The sequence below is a fragment of the Notolepis coatsorum genome (genome assembly GCF_963971535.1).
Source record: "Notolepis coatsorum genome assembly, chromosome: 17".
NCBI lineage: Eukaryota > Metazoa > Chordata > Actinopteri > Aulopiformes > Paralepididae > Notolepis > Notolepis coatsorum.
Genome location: NC_140181.1, coordinates 65,657,632 through 65,674,392, shown reverse-complemented (window position 1 = coordinate 65,674,392; position 16,761 = coordinate 65,657,632). Strand labels below are relative to the sequence as shown.

The 16,761-nt window shown below is 45.5% G+C and overlaps 2 protein-coding genes across 4 annotated transcripts in view; both read right to left on the bottom strand.

Annotated features, from left to right (window-relative positions):
• hspa1b (heat shock protein family A (Hsp70) member 1B) lies at nucleotides 1-2,977 on the bottom strand. The gene is made up of 2 exons (XM_084333838.1): nucleotides 2,877-2,977; nucleotides 1-2,112 (listed from the first exon to the last, which is right to left on the bottom strand). Exon 2 carries the CDS (start codon nucleotides 2,088-2,090, stop codon nucleotides 171-173), a length of 1,920 nt encoding a protein of 639 aa, XP_084189964.1. The 5' UTR covers nucleotides 2,091-2,112; nucleotides 2,877-2,977; the 3' UTR covers nucleotides 1-170.
• A 1,069-nt stretch (nucleotides 2,978-4,046) lies between these two features.
• ahcyl1 (adenosylhomocysteinase-like 1) overlaps nucleotides 4,047-16,761 on the bottom strand; it is a gene marked incomplete at its 3' end in the record, with an annotated part of 68,877 nt that continues 56,162 nt past the window's right edge. For 2 of the 3 annotated variants that reach the window (XM_084333761.1, XM_084333763.1), the window contains exons 14-17: nucleotides 9,964-10,032; nucleotides 8,527-8,605; nucleotides 5,624-5,744; nucleotides 4,047-5,429 (exon numbers count right to left, since the gene is read on the bottom strand). In XM_084333761.1, coding sequence (XP_084189887.1) covers nucleotides 5,423-5,429; nucleotides 5,624-5,744; nucleotides 8,527-8,605; nucleotides 9,964-10,032 — 276 coding nt within the window. Of the gene's footprint in view, nucleotides 5,430-5,619; nucleotides 5,745-8,526; nucleotides 8,606-9,963; nucleotides 10,033-16,761 lie in introns of those variants that run through there. The other variant, XM_084333762.1, reaches the window with a different exon arrangement.

Genomic DNA, 16,761 nt, shown 5'->3' with positions numbered 1-16,761 from the left:
GTTATGATGAATTGAAAATGGGGGACCCTGATGTAAACAAGACGAAAGCCTTTCTCTGGTCTGCATCCCCTTAACAATTGTGTGTATTGAGCCGTACTGTATTGTACCCATTCTGCAATCTGTTAATAAAATTATCAATCAATCAATCAATTTGGAATGAAGTCAGTTAATTAGTCCACCTCCTCAATGGTGGGGCCCTTAGAACCGGCCCCTGCCGGAGCCCCACCGCTTCCTGTTGGGGCTTCCCTCTGGTGTAGTTTGGACACAATGGGATTGCACACTTTCTCTAGCTCTTTCTGTTGGTGCTCATACTCCTCCTTCTCGGCCTGTTGGTTGTTCTCCAGCCAGGAGATCGTCTGGTTGCACTTGCCAAGGACCTTCTTTTTGTCATCTTCACTTATCTTCCCTTTCATGTTCTCATCCTCTACGCTACTCTTCATGTTGTAGGCGTAGGATTCCAGGGAGTTCTTGGCCGCTGCTTTCTCCCTCTGAGCGTCATCGTCGGTCTTGTACTTCTCTGCCTCCTGTACCATGCGCTCAATCTCCTCTTTGCTCAGGCGGCCCTTGTCATTAGTGATGGTGATTTTGTTTTCTTTGCCGGTGCTTTTGTCTACCGCAGAAACATTTAGAATGCCGTTAGCATCGATGTCAAAGGTGACCTCCACCTGTGGTACTCCTCGAGGAGCAGGAGGGATGCCCGTGAGATCAAACTTTCCCAGGAGGTTGTTGTCCTTAGTCATCGCCCTCTCTCCTTCATACACCTGGACCAGCACGCCTGGCTGGTTATCGGAGTAAGTGGAGAAGATCTGTGTCTGTTTGGTGGGGATGGTTGTGTTGCGTTTGATCAGAGCCGTCATAACTCCGCCTGCGGTCTCGATTCCAAGAGACAGGGGCGCCACGTCCAGCAACAGCAGATCCTGGACGTTCTCTGAGGTGTCACCCATGAGAATAGCAGCCTGGACAGCTGCTCCACAGGCTACTGCTTCATCTGGGTTGATGCTCTTGTTCAGGTCCCTGCCATTGAAGAAGTCCTGCAAGAGCTTCTGGATTTTGGGGATTCTTGTGGAGCCACCCACTAGGACGATATCGTTGATCTGGGTCTTATCCAGCTTGGCGTCTCGCAGAGATTTCTCCACTGGCTCAAGTGTTCCCCTGAAGAGCTCTGAGTTGAGCTCCTCAAAACGCGCCCTGGTAATGGAGGTGTAGAAGTCAATCCCCTCAAACAGAGAGTCGATCTCCACGCTGGCCTGGGTGCTGCAGGACAGGGTTCTCTTGGCTCTCTCGCAAGCTGTGCGCAGTCTCCTCACCGCTCTCTTATTCTGAAGGATGTCCTTCTTGTGTTTTCTCTTAAATTCCTCCACAAAGTGGTTGACCATGCGGTTGTCAAAGTCCTCCCCACCCAAATGCGTGTCTCCTGCAGTGGCTTTCACTTCAAAGATGCCATCCTCGATGGTCAGGATGGACACGTCAAAGGTGCCCCCACCAAGATCAAAGATCAGAACGTTGCGCTCTCCTGTTTTGCCTTTATCCAGACCATAGGCGATAGCTGCTGCCGTTGGCTCGTTAATGATCCTCAGAACATTCAGTCCAGAGATCACCCCTGCGTCCTTGGTGGCCTGCCTCTGTGAGTCATTGAAATAAGCTGGGACGGTGATGACGGCATTAGTTACCTTCTTTCCTAGATAGGCTTCAGCTATCTCCTTCATCTTCACCAGCACCATGGAGGAGATTTCCTCAGGGTAGAAAGACTTGTTCTCTCCCTTGTACTCCACCTGGACCTTGGGTCGTCCATTATCACTGATCACTTTAAAAGGCCAGAGCTTCATGTCGGAGTGCACAATGGGGTCATCAAACTTTCTGCCGATGAGCCGTTTGGCATCAAAGACAGTGTTGCAGGGGTTCATAGCAACCTGATTCTTGGCAGCGTCTCCGATAAGCCTCTCAGTGTCAGTAAAGGCCACATAACTGGGCGTGGTCCTGTTGCCCTGGTCGTTGGCAATGATCTCCACTTTGCCATGCTGAAACACACCCACACAAGAGTAGGTTGTGCCCAGGTCAATACCAATAGATATTCCCTTAGCTGAGGACATCTTGGTTATTCCTTTAGAGTTCCTAGGAAGTTTAGGGAAATGTTATGTTAATGTTTTATAAACATATATAAATGTTGTAAATAACTAAATAATGATCAATATTAAATATGTCAGAATAAAAACTTATTTAGAGCTGTAAAAATGACAAATCAGTACTATAGTAATTTGGTTATATCCAGTCTTAAGACAAGGCAATTATATTATATATATATATTATATATAAAATCATGAAGCTTGAAAAGATCAAGCAAGCACTAATTTAACGTCCACACATTGAAGGGTTCTGATGGTTCTGTACTGGAGAAAGGCCCATTTCTGGGCAACAGATATTTATTAGTTCTAATATTATTCCTAAAAGAATGATTCTAAGGAATCACCTGTATCCCACATTTCTTTCCTAACGGATGAGAAAGCATCTATATGTCTAAATTGTCACCCAGTGGTTTGAACATAATGATAAATCTCTTAGCCATATGCCAAAGCTCTCTTTGTAACCATGACCCAAATGTACTATTTATGGCTTATTATGGAGTAGCATTGTAGACAGCATTTTCCTCTATGATGAAGCTGCAGGAGCCAGACGATCAAACTATAATCATCTATTTATTAGACAAACAAATGATCTTTCATCCTAGATGAGTGGATGTTAGAAAATGCACCCCACACTTAAAATACTATCACCCCTACAGTATATAAGTCTTCATGCAGGTGTTTCCAGTAAGTTGACCATACAGTACATACACAGTATATGGAAAATCTGATTACTGATTGTTTATCTCTACTTACTTTAAGTAATAGTCTTTCTATCCCTTGGAGTTTTTGAAGGATCTTAACAGAGTCCTCTCGAGTAGATTACTTGAGTTGGGTCGTCGGCCCAAGTCGTCCTAGTTCTTCCAAAAGCCATGCCTGACTGGCTCCGACCTATTGCTTATATACGAAAAAGCAAATAGTTCTGGAACGCTCACGGCTCCCCCAGCTCAATGAGTCAACTGTTAATTTTAGTAACTGAGACAGCCGGGAGGTGGTCCTCCAGAGCGGAGTGAATATTCCAGAATGGGACGGGGCCTGAAACGGGGCAATCTGACACGGTCTCAACGGGGCTTAGGGCCAAGCATGGACTGAACACAATGTAGGAAATGTAAGCAGTAAAGCACTTTCAGGAACGTACGCGAAAGCATACACAGTCATAAACGTAAGCTTTAAACTTGGAATAATGGAAAGTATATTATGTGACAGGCTGTTAGTGGCTAGCAGGCCCTTCTCTATGATTATGATGAATTGAAAATGGGGGACCCTGATGTAAACAAGACGAAAGTCTTTCTCTGGTCTGCATCCCCTTAACAATTGTGTGTATTGAGCTGTACTGTATTGTACCCATTCTGCAATCTGTTAATAACATTTTCAATCAATCAAAACTCTTCCATGCTTTCTGTTTCTCTGTGTTACAGACCTGCACGGTTAGAACCTTACCTTTTTGTTTGTTACAGACCTGCACGGTTAGAACAAGATCTTTACCTTTATGTTTGTGTTACAGACCTGCACGGTTAGAACAAGATCTTTACCTTTATGTTTCTGTTACAGACCTGCACGGTTAGAACTTTACCTTTTTGTTTCTGTTACAGACCTGCACGGTTAGAAGAACCTTACCATTTTGTTTCTGTGTTACAGACCTGCACGGTTAGAAGAACCTTACCCTTATGTTTGTGTTACAGACCTGCATGGTTAGAAGATCTTTACCTTTTTGTTTCAGACCTGCACAGTTAGAAGAACCTTACCTTTTTGTTTCTGTGTTACAGACCTGCACGGTTAGAAGAACCTTACCTTTATGTTTGTGTTACAGACCTGCATGGTTAGAAGATCTTTACCTTTTTGTTTCAGACCTGCACAGTTAGAAGAACCTTACCTTTTTGTTTCTGTGTTACATACCTGCACGGTTAGAAGAACTTTACATTTCCCTTTCTCTGTTAACAGGGTTGACTTTATTGCTGATTTAATACATTCTTCACATACATAGTAGACAGACACATACACATTTTAATCACTATAAGTATAACTCATTTAGGTGACCATATTGGATCAAAATAAGACAGTGAAATCATATGGCAAAAATGAAGACTTATATGTTACGTTAACATATAGCTTATACTTCAAAGTAACAATTAAAACACAGAATTTGTGGAAGGAAGCCAGCAGACAAACCACTTATATGCGTGGTATAAAAAAACAAAACAATCAAACAATAATGTGCTGTTACATAATATGTTTTCTGACATTTAGTTACAGTAAGTGGCTCAAAAAGGCACATTCATACCATGACCTTAAGAGGTATTATCCGGTAAAAAAAATTAAAATTCAGAACTACAGTGTGATGAATGTCTGCTAAATGTAGAGTCAGAAAATGACAACACAAAATGATTTGAAATGACAGTTGAGTTACACAGTATAGTAATATGAAAGGGTTTCTGTCTCAACTGCCTCAAGCACAGGGCTGCTCCCTATTCCCTCCTTCTATGGACATGAAATGTCACTGGTAACATCAATTTGAATACCAGTGGGTCCATCCATTGTTACAGTTAGCCAGTTGTTCAGATGAAGCTAGGGGGAGTTCAAAGGACCTTTAAAGTGTGGACCATCACATACAGTCAACGTGAAGTTCTTCTAACCAACTTACACTATGGACTAACCCCCCATTTTGCCATTTGTAGACTATTTTGATTTAAAAAATAATGTAAAAGACATAAAAATTGTGGGATGATGGAATTGTTTCCTTTAGTATGGCTGGATGTTACCTTTAAAGGCAAGTATGCAGATACCAGTCATTTAGTTCCATCAATGTGTGATTTATGAAACATTTGTAAATTATGGTATCGTAAATAAAGAGTCCATTATTGGGTTAAGCCTAACTCTAACCCGGGCTCAGGAATGTACTTCGGTTTTAATGTCATGGACAAACAATAACACACATGCTATTTCCTATTTCAATCATATGGCCATCATTTGGCACAGAGTGTAATTTTAGAGTAAATAGACAAATTGACAATATAGAGATCTAGGAACATATGCAACAGCAGCTAAATTAATACACAGAGATGAGAGCAAGCATGCAAACAGGCTTTTTCTAAACAAGTGACAGAAGATGTAATGTTATACATGGTCACTTCTTGTATATGTATCTTATTCTTAGGAAGCATATCTAACACAATGCCTGGAGTGCTAAAAGATACATTCAGCATAAGTAAAATAATTATTCTGTTTTGTAGCAATTTACAAAATAAAATAGATATCTGTTTATCCCACGTCAGCTGTGTGTTATGCAGCATCGGTCACATCCATTAATACCTGGGAACATGAATGACACATATCAGTCAATGCAATTCACATACAGGTATGAGTTATTATGTTCTTGTAATGGTGTGAGTTTTAATCATATGTTACACTATCAAGATATAGTAATACAATTAAAAGCATAAAAATTGTCATTAAAATAAGACTATATATATCCATGTGTTGTGTGGTGAATGGCTATAGACTACCTGTAATAATTGGGTTTGAAGGGCCCATTCTTGTTAAGGCCCATGTACTTGGCCTGCTCATCAGACAACTCGGTCAGGTGGGCGTCGAAGTTTGGCAGGTGCAGGCTGGCCACATACTCATCTGGAAGGGAAGAGACATATTCAGTTGTATACTTACATCGCTATAAAGCCCAAAACCAGGGGGGACAGAGCTTCACTGCTGCAGCCCATTGGCTCTGGAACAGCCCCCCCCCTAATTTGTATAACACACGACTTCAAGTGATGTAATGCGTTTATACAATGACCGAATTCACCAAACCTTATTGCTATACAATAAACACAGTAATTGAAGCATAATGGAGATTTATTCACAAAACCATCCACAGAGAAAGTAGATCCAATAGTAGATCCACTAGTAGACACCAGAGGGAGCTCCACAACCCATGTTAAACCCAGATTCTGCTCAAACAAGGGACTAAACCCCCTACCCACAGCTGTAAAGGAATGTGAATTACTAAACAACTTTCAAAACCAAAAGAGAGCACCTACGGGAGACTGCAATTCGAAACTGGCCCCTATAAATGTCCTAACCCAACCCTCTCCAATGTACAGTAAATGTCCTAACCCAATAATATACAAGACCCTTTTCTTGGGACCAAGTAAGGTTTCGTCGATAATCCAATGTACAATTACCCCCCCCCCCCCCTACCCAACCACCTCCAATGTAGTTTTCCCACCCCACCCCACCTACCCAACCCCCCCCCCTCCACCCCACCTACCCAACCTCCTCCAATGTACAGTTTCTTCGTCAAATGTAAATACTCTCTTTTTTAGACTATTTTTGTATCACAAACAGTACTGTATTTGTAAATCTGGTATGTCATAAATGTATAGATGTAGCAGTAGCCTACTGTCTATCTGTATGTCATGTACGGTATGTCATATATGTTATGATGAATTGAAAATGGGGGACCCTGATGTAAACAAGACGAAAGTCTTTCTCTGGTCTACGGGAGACTGCAATTCGAAACTGGCCCCTATAAATGTCCTAATCCAACCCCCTCCAATGTACAGTAAATGTCCTAACCCAATAATACACAAGACCCTTTTCTTGGGACCAAGTAAGGTTTCGTTGATAATCCAATGTACAGTTAAAAAAAGTCATTCGGTTGTGGGAGGGATCTGGGATCACGTGGAGTGTGTTATACAAAATAACAACCGGTAACTTGACTGTTTCAGCCAATCAGAATAAAGAAATTTACATGCCATTGTATAAAGGCCTTTAAACCGCTGCTTAAAACACAAATGTTCTCCCTGGCCTTTTTCTCCCTGGAGTTAGCCTGCACCCTGTCAACTACGTTTGCTGTTAGTTACTCTGGACTTTTTGTATATATTTGATCATTTCTTGTCTCTTTTTATATTGCACCTTGCTCTTGTTTCTTAGTGTACTATACTTATTTACTGTAATTTAGTGTATTTAATTTGTTACTGTACTGTATGTTTTTTATTGTGTTCTACCTGTAAAACACTTTGGGTGGCTTTTAGTCATTGTAAACATGCTATATAAATAAAGCTGACTTGACTACAGTATACATCTTTCATTTTTTTTGATAAATTTTTTAGCATTTAATGCTTTATCCGGATAGGCCCGTCAAGAGAGGAAGGATGGGAGAAGACGTGGGGGGAAGACATGCAGTAAAGGTCTCCGGGTCTGGGAGTCGAACCCGGGACGTCCGCGTTGCACTGCAGCGCAGCTACGTGGTGCGCCACCCTGGCGCCCGACTATAGATCATCTTGTTGGGCATTGTCAATACCTGGAGCTCACATCAAAGGGGCATGGGTCTGCTGAAGTTGGCAATGCCGTTTGGGGGCCATTGTGGGTCATGTAATACATTTGAAGTGTGTAATTCCATAGTACAAGTATCTATAGGCATGTTAGACTTTCTTTTGGCAACCGGAGTGTGTTTCTTCATTGAGCACTTATCCTTATTATTAAGGCATAAGTATCTTGTGTTTTGTTATAAATGTACCATTTTGTTGGGCCATGCACTTCTGAGGTCAAATCACAAGATGGCATCAATGAACCATGCAGGAAATTTAGCTAAAAGAAAAAAAACAATCGAAGTGGAACATTGAAACTATGCTCCGTTTTCCCTCAAATATGATATCAGATGAGGCAGTAAAGAAGGTGGCAATACGGAAACGAGGAAGTGGGTATACTGTGACTGCTCCCCCTGATTACTCTGAAAGGTGGGTATACTGTGACTGCTCCCCCTGATTACTCTGAAAGGTGGGTATACTGTGACTGCTCCCCCTGATTACTCTGAAAGGTGGGTATACTGTGACTGCTCCCCCTGATTACTCTGAAAGGTGGGTATACTTTGTTATGCCCAGATAAAGAGGAGGGTATACCACATGTTCCTGTGTATACCTTCTACTACAGGGCTGAATGTCCTTATTCAGACAATAAAAGGCAGAGTATATGAGGAATACCTATGGCTCTGACAGCACTAAACATCTAAAATACTGCTGTGATGAAGCACTTTGTTTTTTACCCTTTTCCTATCAACCGTATTTTGTAAACATCTAAAATACTGGGTCGATATGTCTATTTTATGTGTATCAGTGACATTATCAAACTGTAAACAAAGAGGCCAATTAAGATGTGTGATTTAATGTTCTATGACATATCTTGACTTTGTCTATTTTGCTGCTGTCTATTATATGCTTATTCTATGTCTACACTTTATGCTGCTCTTTATCTGCCAATGCTGTGCTAATTGTATGCCTATTTCTTTTTTTACTGCTGTTAAGCACTTTGAGCTGCAATTCTTGTATGAAAGGTGCTATACAAATAAAGTGTATTATTATTATAAAATCTACAGTCACAGAGTAGCTACTGTGGAAGCTAAATTGGCTCTCACCCATCTTCTTGGGCAGCAGGTAAACATCCTGTTTGTAGCGTCCTTCCGGTGCATTGAACAGCTCGATCAGGGCCAGTGCCTAGAGAGATAATATTATATATTATACACAGCCCAAAGAATGACGTGAGACTCTCGATCTCAAGGAAAACAGACAGGACTCTTCACAGAGAAGAAAACTAAGGCTGTGATCACATTGGACGCCATTTTGAACGCACCTGCCCCTTTTTCTATTGTTTTCAATGGTTTTGTCACAACAGGTGCGCGCCTCCTACAAACTATACGTTTTTTAAAGATATTTTTTTAGGGAATTTTTTTAAGTGCATTTTAATTGACAGGACCGTTTGGAAATTTGGAGAGAGAGAGAGAGAGAGAGAGAGAGAGAGAGAGAGAGAGAGAGAGAGAGAGAGAGAGAGAGAGAGAGAGAGAGAGAGAGAGAGAGAGATGGGGAGGACATGTAACACATGTCCTGGGCCGGATTCAAACCCAGGATGTTGCGATTACACTACAAGTGTATATACGTGGTGCGCCACCGGGGCGCCCCCAAACGACGCGTTTTTTAAGCGAAGCTTTTCCGGGTGCTCTCAGTTGGAATAGTTTCAACTTTAGCCACGGAGCACACCGACGTCAATGTCACCTTCTTGTCGATGGACCAATCAAATCAACGGAGGGATTACAAATCTGAGGTATCTGAAGAGAAATCGACAGCAAAACAAACCAATTGATAAGGAGGAGAAGCAAATTTTGGCAGTTTCCGACAAACCTTGTTTGTACGACCAGGTCTTACCAGGACCGAGATATGAACAGCAACACCTGGAGGGCTGTGAGCAGCGTGGTGCAGATTCCGTGTGAGTAAGATACCTTTAATATTATCAATGTTGAAAAAGTAGTTTATATTCCTTATGTAATGTTAGCTGAGGTAGCAACGGTAATCAGTGCTATCGCTCGTTGCTCCCTATGCACCTTCGATTCTGTACACCGCCGTGCCTCGCGTTTGAGCGCAAGAAAAAATTTAATAGAATAGAAATACTTTATTCATCCCGAGGGAAATTTGGCACTCCAAATTGCTCACAGTAAACAGTAAACATTTAGGTAGACAAAAACAAAAAGTCACGAATAACAATAAAAATAAGCCTAAGAATAAAATATTGTCCGGGATATACATTTCCTATGTTACATTCTAATATAAGATATACTAATATAAAATGTCATATGTTACATTCTAATATAAAATATACAGTAAAAATATCCAGAATATACAGTAAGTGTTGGTCTAAAAGTAAAAGTCCAGGAAGATAGTACTGTCACCCTGTGCTCAGTGATGCAGTGAGGCACAGTGATGCATTATACAGTCTGATGGCTGTTGGAATGAAGGACTTCCTGTGCCGTTCAGTGCTACATCTTGGGAGTCCAATCTGATCACAGCCTAAAGCCACTAACCTGAGTCGTGGCGGTGATGGACAATACGAATGTAGGCACCGTGGAGCAGCTCAGGTTGAGGAGCCGACCCTGAGAAACGGCACAGTTAAACAGCACAGTTAAACATCACAGTTAAACAGCACAGTTAAACAGCACAGTTAAACGGCACAGTTAAACGGCACAGTTAAACATCACAGTTAAACAGCACAGTTAAACGGCACAGTTCAAGGGCACAGTTAAACGGCACAGTTAAACTTCACAGTTAAACGGCACAGTTAAACGGCACAGTTAAACAGCACAGTTAAACAGCACAGTTAAACGGCACAGTTAAACAGCACAGTTAAACAGCACAGTTAAACGGCACAGTTAAACGGCACAGTTAAACAGCACAGTTAAACATCACAGTTAAACGGCACAGTTAAACAGCACAGTTAAACAGCACAGTTAAACGGCACAGTTAAACATCACAGTTAAACGGCACAGTTAAACAGCACAGTTAAACGGCACAGTTAAACATCACAGTTAAACGGCACAGTTAAATAGCACAGTTAAACAGCACAGTTAAACGGCACAGTTAACCGGCACAGTTAAACAGCACAGTTCTGTATCGTTAGTGGCTTAGCTTGGCATCACTACTGCACTATCTCGCGTACGTGCACGCGTACTGAATAAACCACAAATGTACCTCTAATACCAGTATTAGTCTGACCACACCCCTCATCAGCTTACCTTCATAAGCAGGTGTGTGGTCACCTGCTCTCCTCCTTCTCGCTTTCACCACAAGGAAGAAGTGCCTCGGTAGATCCCCACACTTGACACCATGATGGAAGAAATTGGATTAGGAACAGCTTGGGAAACAAGGATACGTTGACATCATATCTTTATTTTCTCTCTCACTATTTTCGAGAAAATACGGCGATATTGTCTTCGTACTGGAGTGTCTAGAAGATGATGATCATTCTAAAAACCCTCCACCGGTTTTCGTATTGGGAGCACGCCGCTGCATGCTTCTCAACTGCAGTTCCTTGCTGTGTTTGTTGGGGTGAAACCTGTCAGGCCACAGCTGAACTGTCGGACATGCCGCTGTTGTGAGGAGCGGTGCGTTCCAGGTTGGGTGAGTAGTGTTTGCTGGCGGGCTCCACTTGTCTGTTAGTGCTATGGGGGCTACTTGACAAAGTTTATGGAAACCGGCCCCAGGCTAGGGTCCTTTGTTTAGCCGCCTAGGCGACAGAAGGCCTTGGTCTGGAGACCATTATAGTTTTAACTAGTGGGCCGCGACCATTGACACTGGTGATCCCTGTGTGTTCTGGACGAGTGGATTCTCTCTGTCACCGTGTTAAGACCCCATCTTTCATATCCAAATGAGAGTATTCCTTCACGAGGGGATATGTGCATGTAATGTGCGATAGCGGCAGATTCATGTTCGAAGTCAGCTACACAGGCCAGTTGGTACTGTGCTGATTCCGCCGGATGTTCACCGTTGTGAAGCGGTGTTGACGTCTTGTTTTCTCTTTTCTCTTAAAAAGTGAGGAGAGGTTCAGAACGGCGGCCTGTCTGGGTGAGTGTTATGTCATTGTTTACATGTTCATAGCTTACGGTTAGCCAGTCAGCTGTTAACTGCTGCGTTAGCCTGCTGGATCGCTGCATGGCCTGCTTAAGGCCTACTATTAGCCGGTCAGCTGTTAGCTGCGGGGCTAGCATGTCGTGGTCGCTGGGTAAACGTTAGCTTGCTGCTAGGGCCATGGCTGGCGCGGGGTAGCTTAGCTTCTCGCGCGCCGCCGGAGCTCGCTTCTGATCGCCGTTGGCTTGATGCTATTCTGTTGAACGTGCTTTGATTTTAACATGTTTTACACTCTTGACCGCGACGTCATCCTTGACAGGGGATGTTTCGTCGACCCTGCCCTGAGCCTGGACGGGGATTGCGTCAACAAAGAGGACTGTAGCGACTGGTTGGAGCGGCGACGCTGCCCGGATCGAACAACACAGGTCGGCTGTGTTCTACGGTGTCTTGTGACTGCACTTCGCTGATCTGCGTTCCGGGTAGGTACGGGGTTGGCCAGACCTCATAACACGTCTTCTGGTTTTACTTTGCTAAATGTATTGTGAAAAACGGTGTTTTTTCCCAAAACGTGTGTTGTTGCAATGCATTTGGGATACGTTGCGGGTTATGTGTGAGCTGTTTTTGTCACTGGCAGTTAGCTTCTCCGTGCAGATCGTGATGTATTGATCTGGTTGTTGTGTGAGAAACATCATGGTGTTTATGTGTACCGTGTACTCACTACTAAGGCAACTAACCTATGAAGCTATGCTTGGTGACAAGTGAGTAAAAGAATGTTCTTTCTCAGACTGTAATGACAATGAACAGTGTGTTCACACATTAACAGGTTTTCCTGTTTTAACTGGCCGTATTGAGGGTAAAATAGGAGGATTGTGTTTTCCCCCCCGGTTCCCTGGGGACTTTATCGCCTCCTATCAGACATGTTGTGCATTAATTGTGTCTTTTGTGTGGTAGGGATACGATGTAACTCTTAGCTTGATTGCTGAGGTTGTGCTAAATCTGCTGGAGAAACTTATTTCCTAAGGGGAAATTGGTTTGGTTGCTGTCATGTGTGCTTAGCAAGGCCTGTGGTCGATACTAATCAAGAATGATGTATTCTCTCATTGTGAAAAAAACGGCGTTCCTCTGTTGAGTGTTTTTGCCATTTTTTGTAGGTGATGATGGGTTGTGTGTGTCATGTGACCTACAACTGGGTTGTACTGGCCACAGAAGCACATGTGTATGTTGGACCGGGGTTCTTAGAGCCCTCTCTATTCTGTGTTTTTCCTTAGTAAAAATCAGATAGCAGGTTAGCTCATGCGCTGTGTGGAGCTGTGAAACGCTTCATAGAGCTGACTATGACTGTGTCATATTCTCTTTTTGTCGTTACGTCGTATCATGGGTGTGGGGTCGTGAAGGGGTGAACTGGTAACCTTTCCTCTCCCCATTGTTCTGTCGGTCAGGGGTACACCCCCTGTCCTTCAAGGTTCCCGTCACGTGGCGGTTCGGCACGTTACGGGGGGGGGGGGGGGGGGGGGGGGAGGGAGTTCCTGGTCCCACGGCCTGGTATATTGGGCGTGTGCACCGCAGGAATTCCCCCGCCATAGAGTACGTCACCGTGCGCGTCTCTGTTGGTAGGACTTCCGTGTGCTGTTCAGGTCCATGTGATGGATCTGTTTTCAGGGGGGGTGGTCAGGGCTCCTCCTCACCAAGCGCCTATTCAGGCCTTCTGTGAGTTCGGACTCCTTCTTCCATGTGAGGAAGCCTCCATCAGAGTACAGAGCCTTCCTCCTCAGATTGTCAAAGTGAGTGGACCCTCTAGAAGGGTCCTTTTCTATTGTATGTATATTCGATTCAATTCGTTTGTTGAGTGTGTATGGGTTCAGTGCCTCTTCCCCGGAGGCCCTAAAACCAGTTTTTTACATGGCTCAAGGTGCAATATATTCTTTTCAATCTGTACAGCTCGCGTGGGAAGTCTCTCTGGGGATCCCCGTCTCTTTCCTATGGGAGGGTGGTGGGATGTAAAAATGTGAACATTTTTTACCCCGGCTGTGTAGACTGGGATACATACTGTTGATGCTTCCTTCTTTCTATTCCAGAAGTGTTGGAGTTAGGGAGTGTCACACCCCTCTTGTCGTTCCCCTGGGCGCCTTGGGGATTCAATGACAGGTCTAAATAGCCTGTTCATTGATGGGGGTGTGTCCCGACGCACGTATAGTGCTAGCTCGCTGTAAACAGGCGATTGGCTGGCACGCCTTGGTTGCTTGTGGTTGGAACAGCGTTTTTATAAAGCAACTGAGATGGGGGTTTTTCCTCTTCCGACGACCACATCCCATGACCTGGGTGGGTTGTCGACGGATTCTCGTTCATGTCTGGGGGATGATGACGGGATGGATCTGAACATATGTAGTGGGGTCTCACGCCCTTGGGGTGGGCCACCAGGCGCGGTTCGTCCGAACGTCTGGGTGGCGCCTTCTTTTCATGTTAAGATCAACACGCATATCTGCCCTTCTCCTGGAGTAGGCATGTCGGCGTGGTTAGGGCACGGGACTGGTTCTGGTCACGCTGGTCCAGATCAGTTGAACCCGTTGTCCGCCGGGGATGCAGATCTGCTGTTCTGGTACCCTGAGGGACTTGGGCTTTTTTCAGGGGGAAAAATGCCAGGTCGGTCTGGGTGTCACAGGGTTAAGCGCTATGGAGACCCTGGTTGGGTATGTTTTTACTCAGCACTGTCGTCATGGCTTACAGCCATGCCATTCTGTACGCGCTCGATCTCGTCGGATCTCGGCCGCTACACAGGTTGGTCCTGGTTAGTACTTGGTTGGGAGACCGCCGGGGAATACCAGGTACGGTGTGCTTAGGGGCTGGTTCTCCATTATTTTTCGCTCCTCTCTCACGCATGGCGAAGAGGGGCCTGTGGGGGTGGTTTTTTGACCTCCTCTGGTGACCCTGTGCTTCCCGTACCGCCAGGCCCGGTCCGAAGTGATGTTTGCGACCCGTAGGCCTGGGTTAACCCTTTTTGGAAACTGAAACACTTGTACTGCGGTATAGCCGGTGTATGCCCGCAGGTGTGTTTTGGAGTTTTTTCTTGAGGGGTTATAGGAACAACCACCGCATTGGGTAACACCGAGGTGGTTGATTCCCTGGTGTGTTGGAGCAGTGTCAACTCCCGGGTTCACCGTTTGAGGGTGCCCCTGCACGTTCATGACGTCTGCCAATCGTGTCAGCCTTCTCTGCCTCGACCCCTCTGGGTGGGGGTTTTTAAATGGAGGCTTGGTCATGCAACACCGCCAGCTTACGCTCCTTCCGCCGGGGCGGCTGTGTTCAGCTGTCCCCTCTGTCGCCTGTCTCGTCCGCAGTCTCCAGGCTAGGGTTAACAGCCTGTTGCCTGGTTTTTCCCCGGTGCGCTGCCTGCTTCCGTTGGTTAACCTTTTTGTGTGCTTACGGCCATGCTGACTGCCTGTTCTGCAGGGTCAGTGTGCCAGGCGGTGTACTATTGGGGGGACGGGGCCCGCTCGGCTTACGGCCATACCAACCTGAACACGCCCGATCTCGTCCGATCTCGGAAGCTAAGCAGGTTCTGGCCTGGTTAGTACTTGGATGGGGTTCCGCCTGGGAATACCAGGTGCAGTAACTGAGGGGCCTTTGTCCGAATACGCTGGCGATGTGGGGGGCGGGGCACTACGTGCCCACCTGGTGGGGTCTTGATGCTGGCATCATGGACTTCTCCGGGCCCCCATTCCAGGGAGTCCAGTCCTTTTGGTGGGTCTGGGTCTTCCTTCGCGCTCCGCTGCTACGGCCTTGCCACGGGGTTGGGTTTGCCCTTGGCCCCGTGATTCTGGGGGCAGTAACGAGGTTGTTCCTCCGTTCGTTCCCGGGTGGCATGCGGGTTGTGCGTGTGTGTAGTCGTGGGGTCAAGCCACGGTCTGCTCACCCTGTGCGTTAAGTTGCTTGAGTGCCTCTTCGCACGGTCGGGTCCGTTGCCTTCCCGTGAAGCCTCTAATAGGGGGGATACCCTCCATTAGGGGGGGTCGGGGGGGCTCGGCCCTCCCTGTTCTGATGGTTTTGGGGGGCTGTCAGCGGGGTGTATTTGTCAGCCAAGTGGCTCCGCTTGGCCTCCCTTGTGCAGTAGTGATGCCAAGCTAAGCCACTAACGATACAGAACGTTAGGTTATGACTATAACCAAGTTCTGTTAGTTAGGGGCGATGCTTGGCATCAGACGGCCGCTGCAGCCCTTGTCCTCACCTTGTGGTGAAAGCTTGGGAAGGAGGAGAGCAGGTGACCACACACCTGCTTATGAAGGTAAGCTGATGAGGGGTGTGGTCAGACTAATACTGGTATTAGAGGTACATTTGTGGTTTATTCAGTACGCGTGCACGTACGCGAGATAGTGCAGTAGTGATGCCAAGCATCGCCCCTAACTAACAGAACTTGGTTATAGTCATAACCTAACGTTAAACAGCACAGTTTTTTTTTTATCCACTTTTTCTCCCATTTTCTATATTTTCTCCCATCCCAATTTCGTATCATCCAATTCAACCCTCCCCTGTCACGAATGTTGTTTCTTGCCTCCCACAAGCCGGCTGCAATGTGGACTAAGTCATACATAGCACAAGTCCGCTCCGGTACTTGAGGTAACAGCAGTCGCATCTTTTCACCTGCGCAGCTCGATCTCTCAATGGCGAGGAGTAACGCGTGGGAGGCTCACGCTGCCCCCGACACTTCCTGATTCTACTGCGCAGGCGCACCAACCGACCTGTAGGAGTCGCTGTCCACAACGCCCGATCCCCACCCAGCAGTTTCCCACCCCCTAATACGGCCAATGTGTATTAGTACGGACGACCAGCTAAACTGAAAGCAATGTGGAGCGCTGGGCTCGAACAGGCAAGCCCAGCGTCTGTCATTCGTGGCAAGCGCATTGCCCACTACGCCACGTAGCCGCCCAGTTAAACAGCACAGTTAAACATCAGTTAAACGGCACAGTTAAACAGCACAGTTAAACGGCACAGTTAAACGGCACAGTTAAACGGCACAGTTAAACGGCACAGTTAAACATCACAGTTAAACGGCACAGTTAAACATCACAGTTAAACGGCACAGTTAAACATCACAGTTAAATGGAGAGAAATTCACATCAGCGCAGTGTAAGAAATTCACATGGAAACTTGATGCTATGCAGACAGTAACGAGAACTCCTGAGAGACAATTAGGAATAATATACAGTTATCCAGCTAGGAAAGCAGAGCGCAGAGCACCCAGCAGGGTAGTGTGGTGGAGAAAG

Coding starts and splice junctions, on each gene's coding strand:
- hspa1b (XM_084333838.1), bottom strand. CDS start 2,090: ATGTCCTCAGCTAAGGGAATATCTATTGGTATTGACCTGGGCACAACC.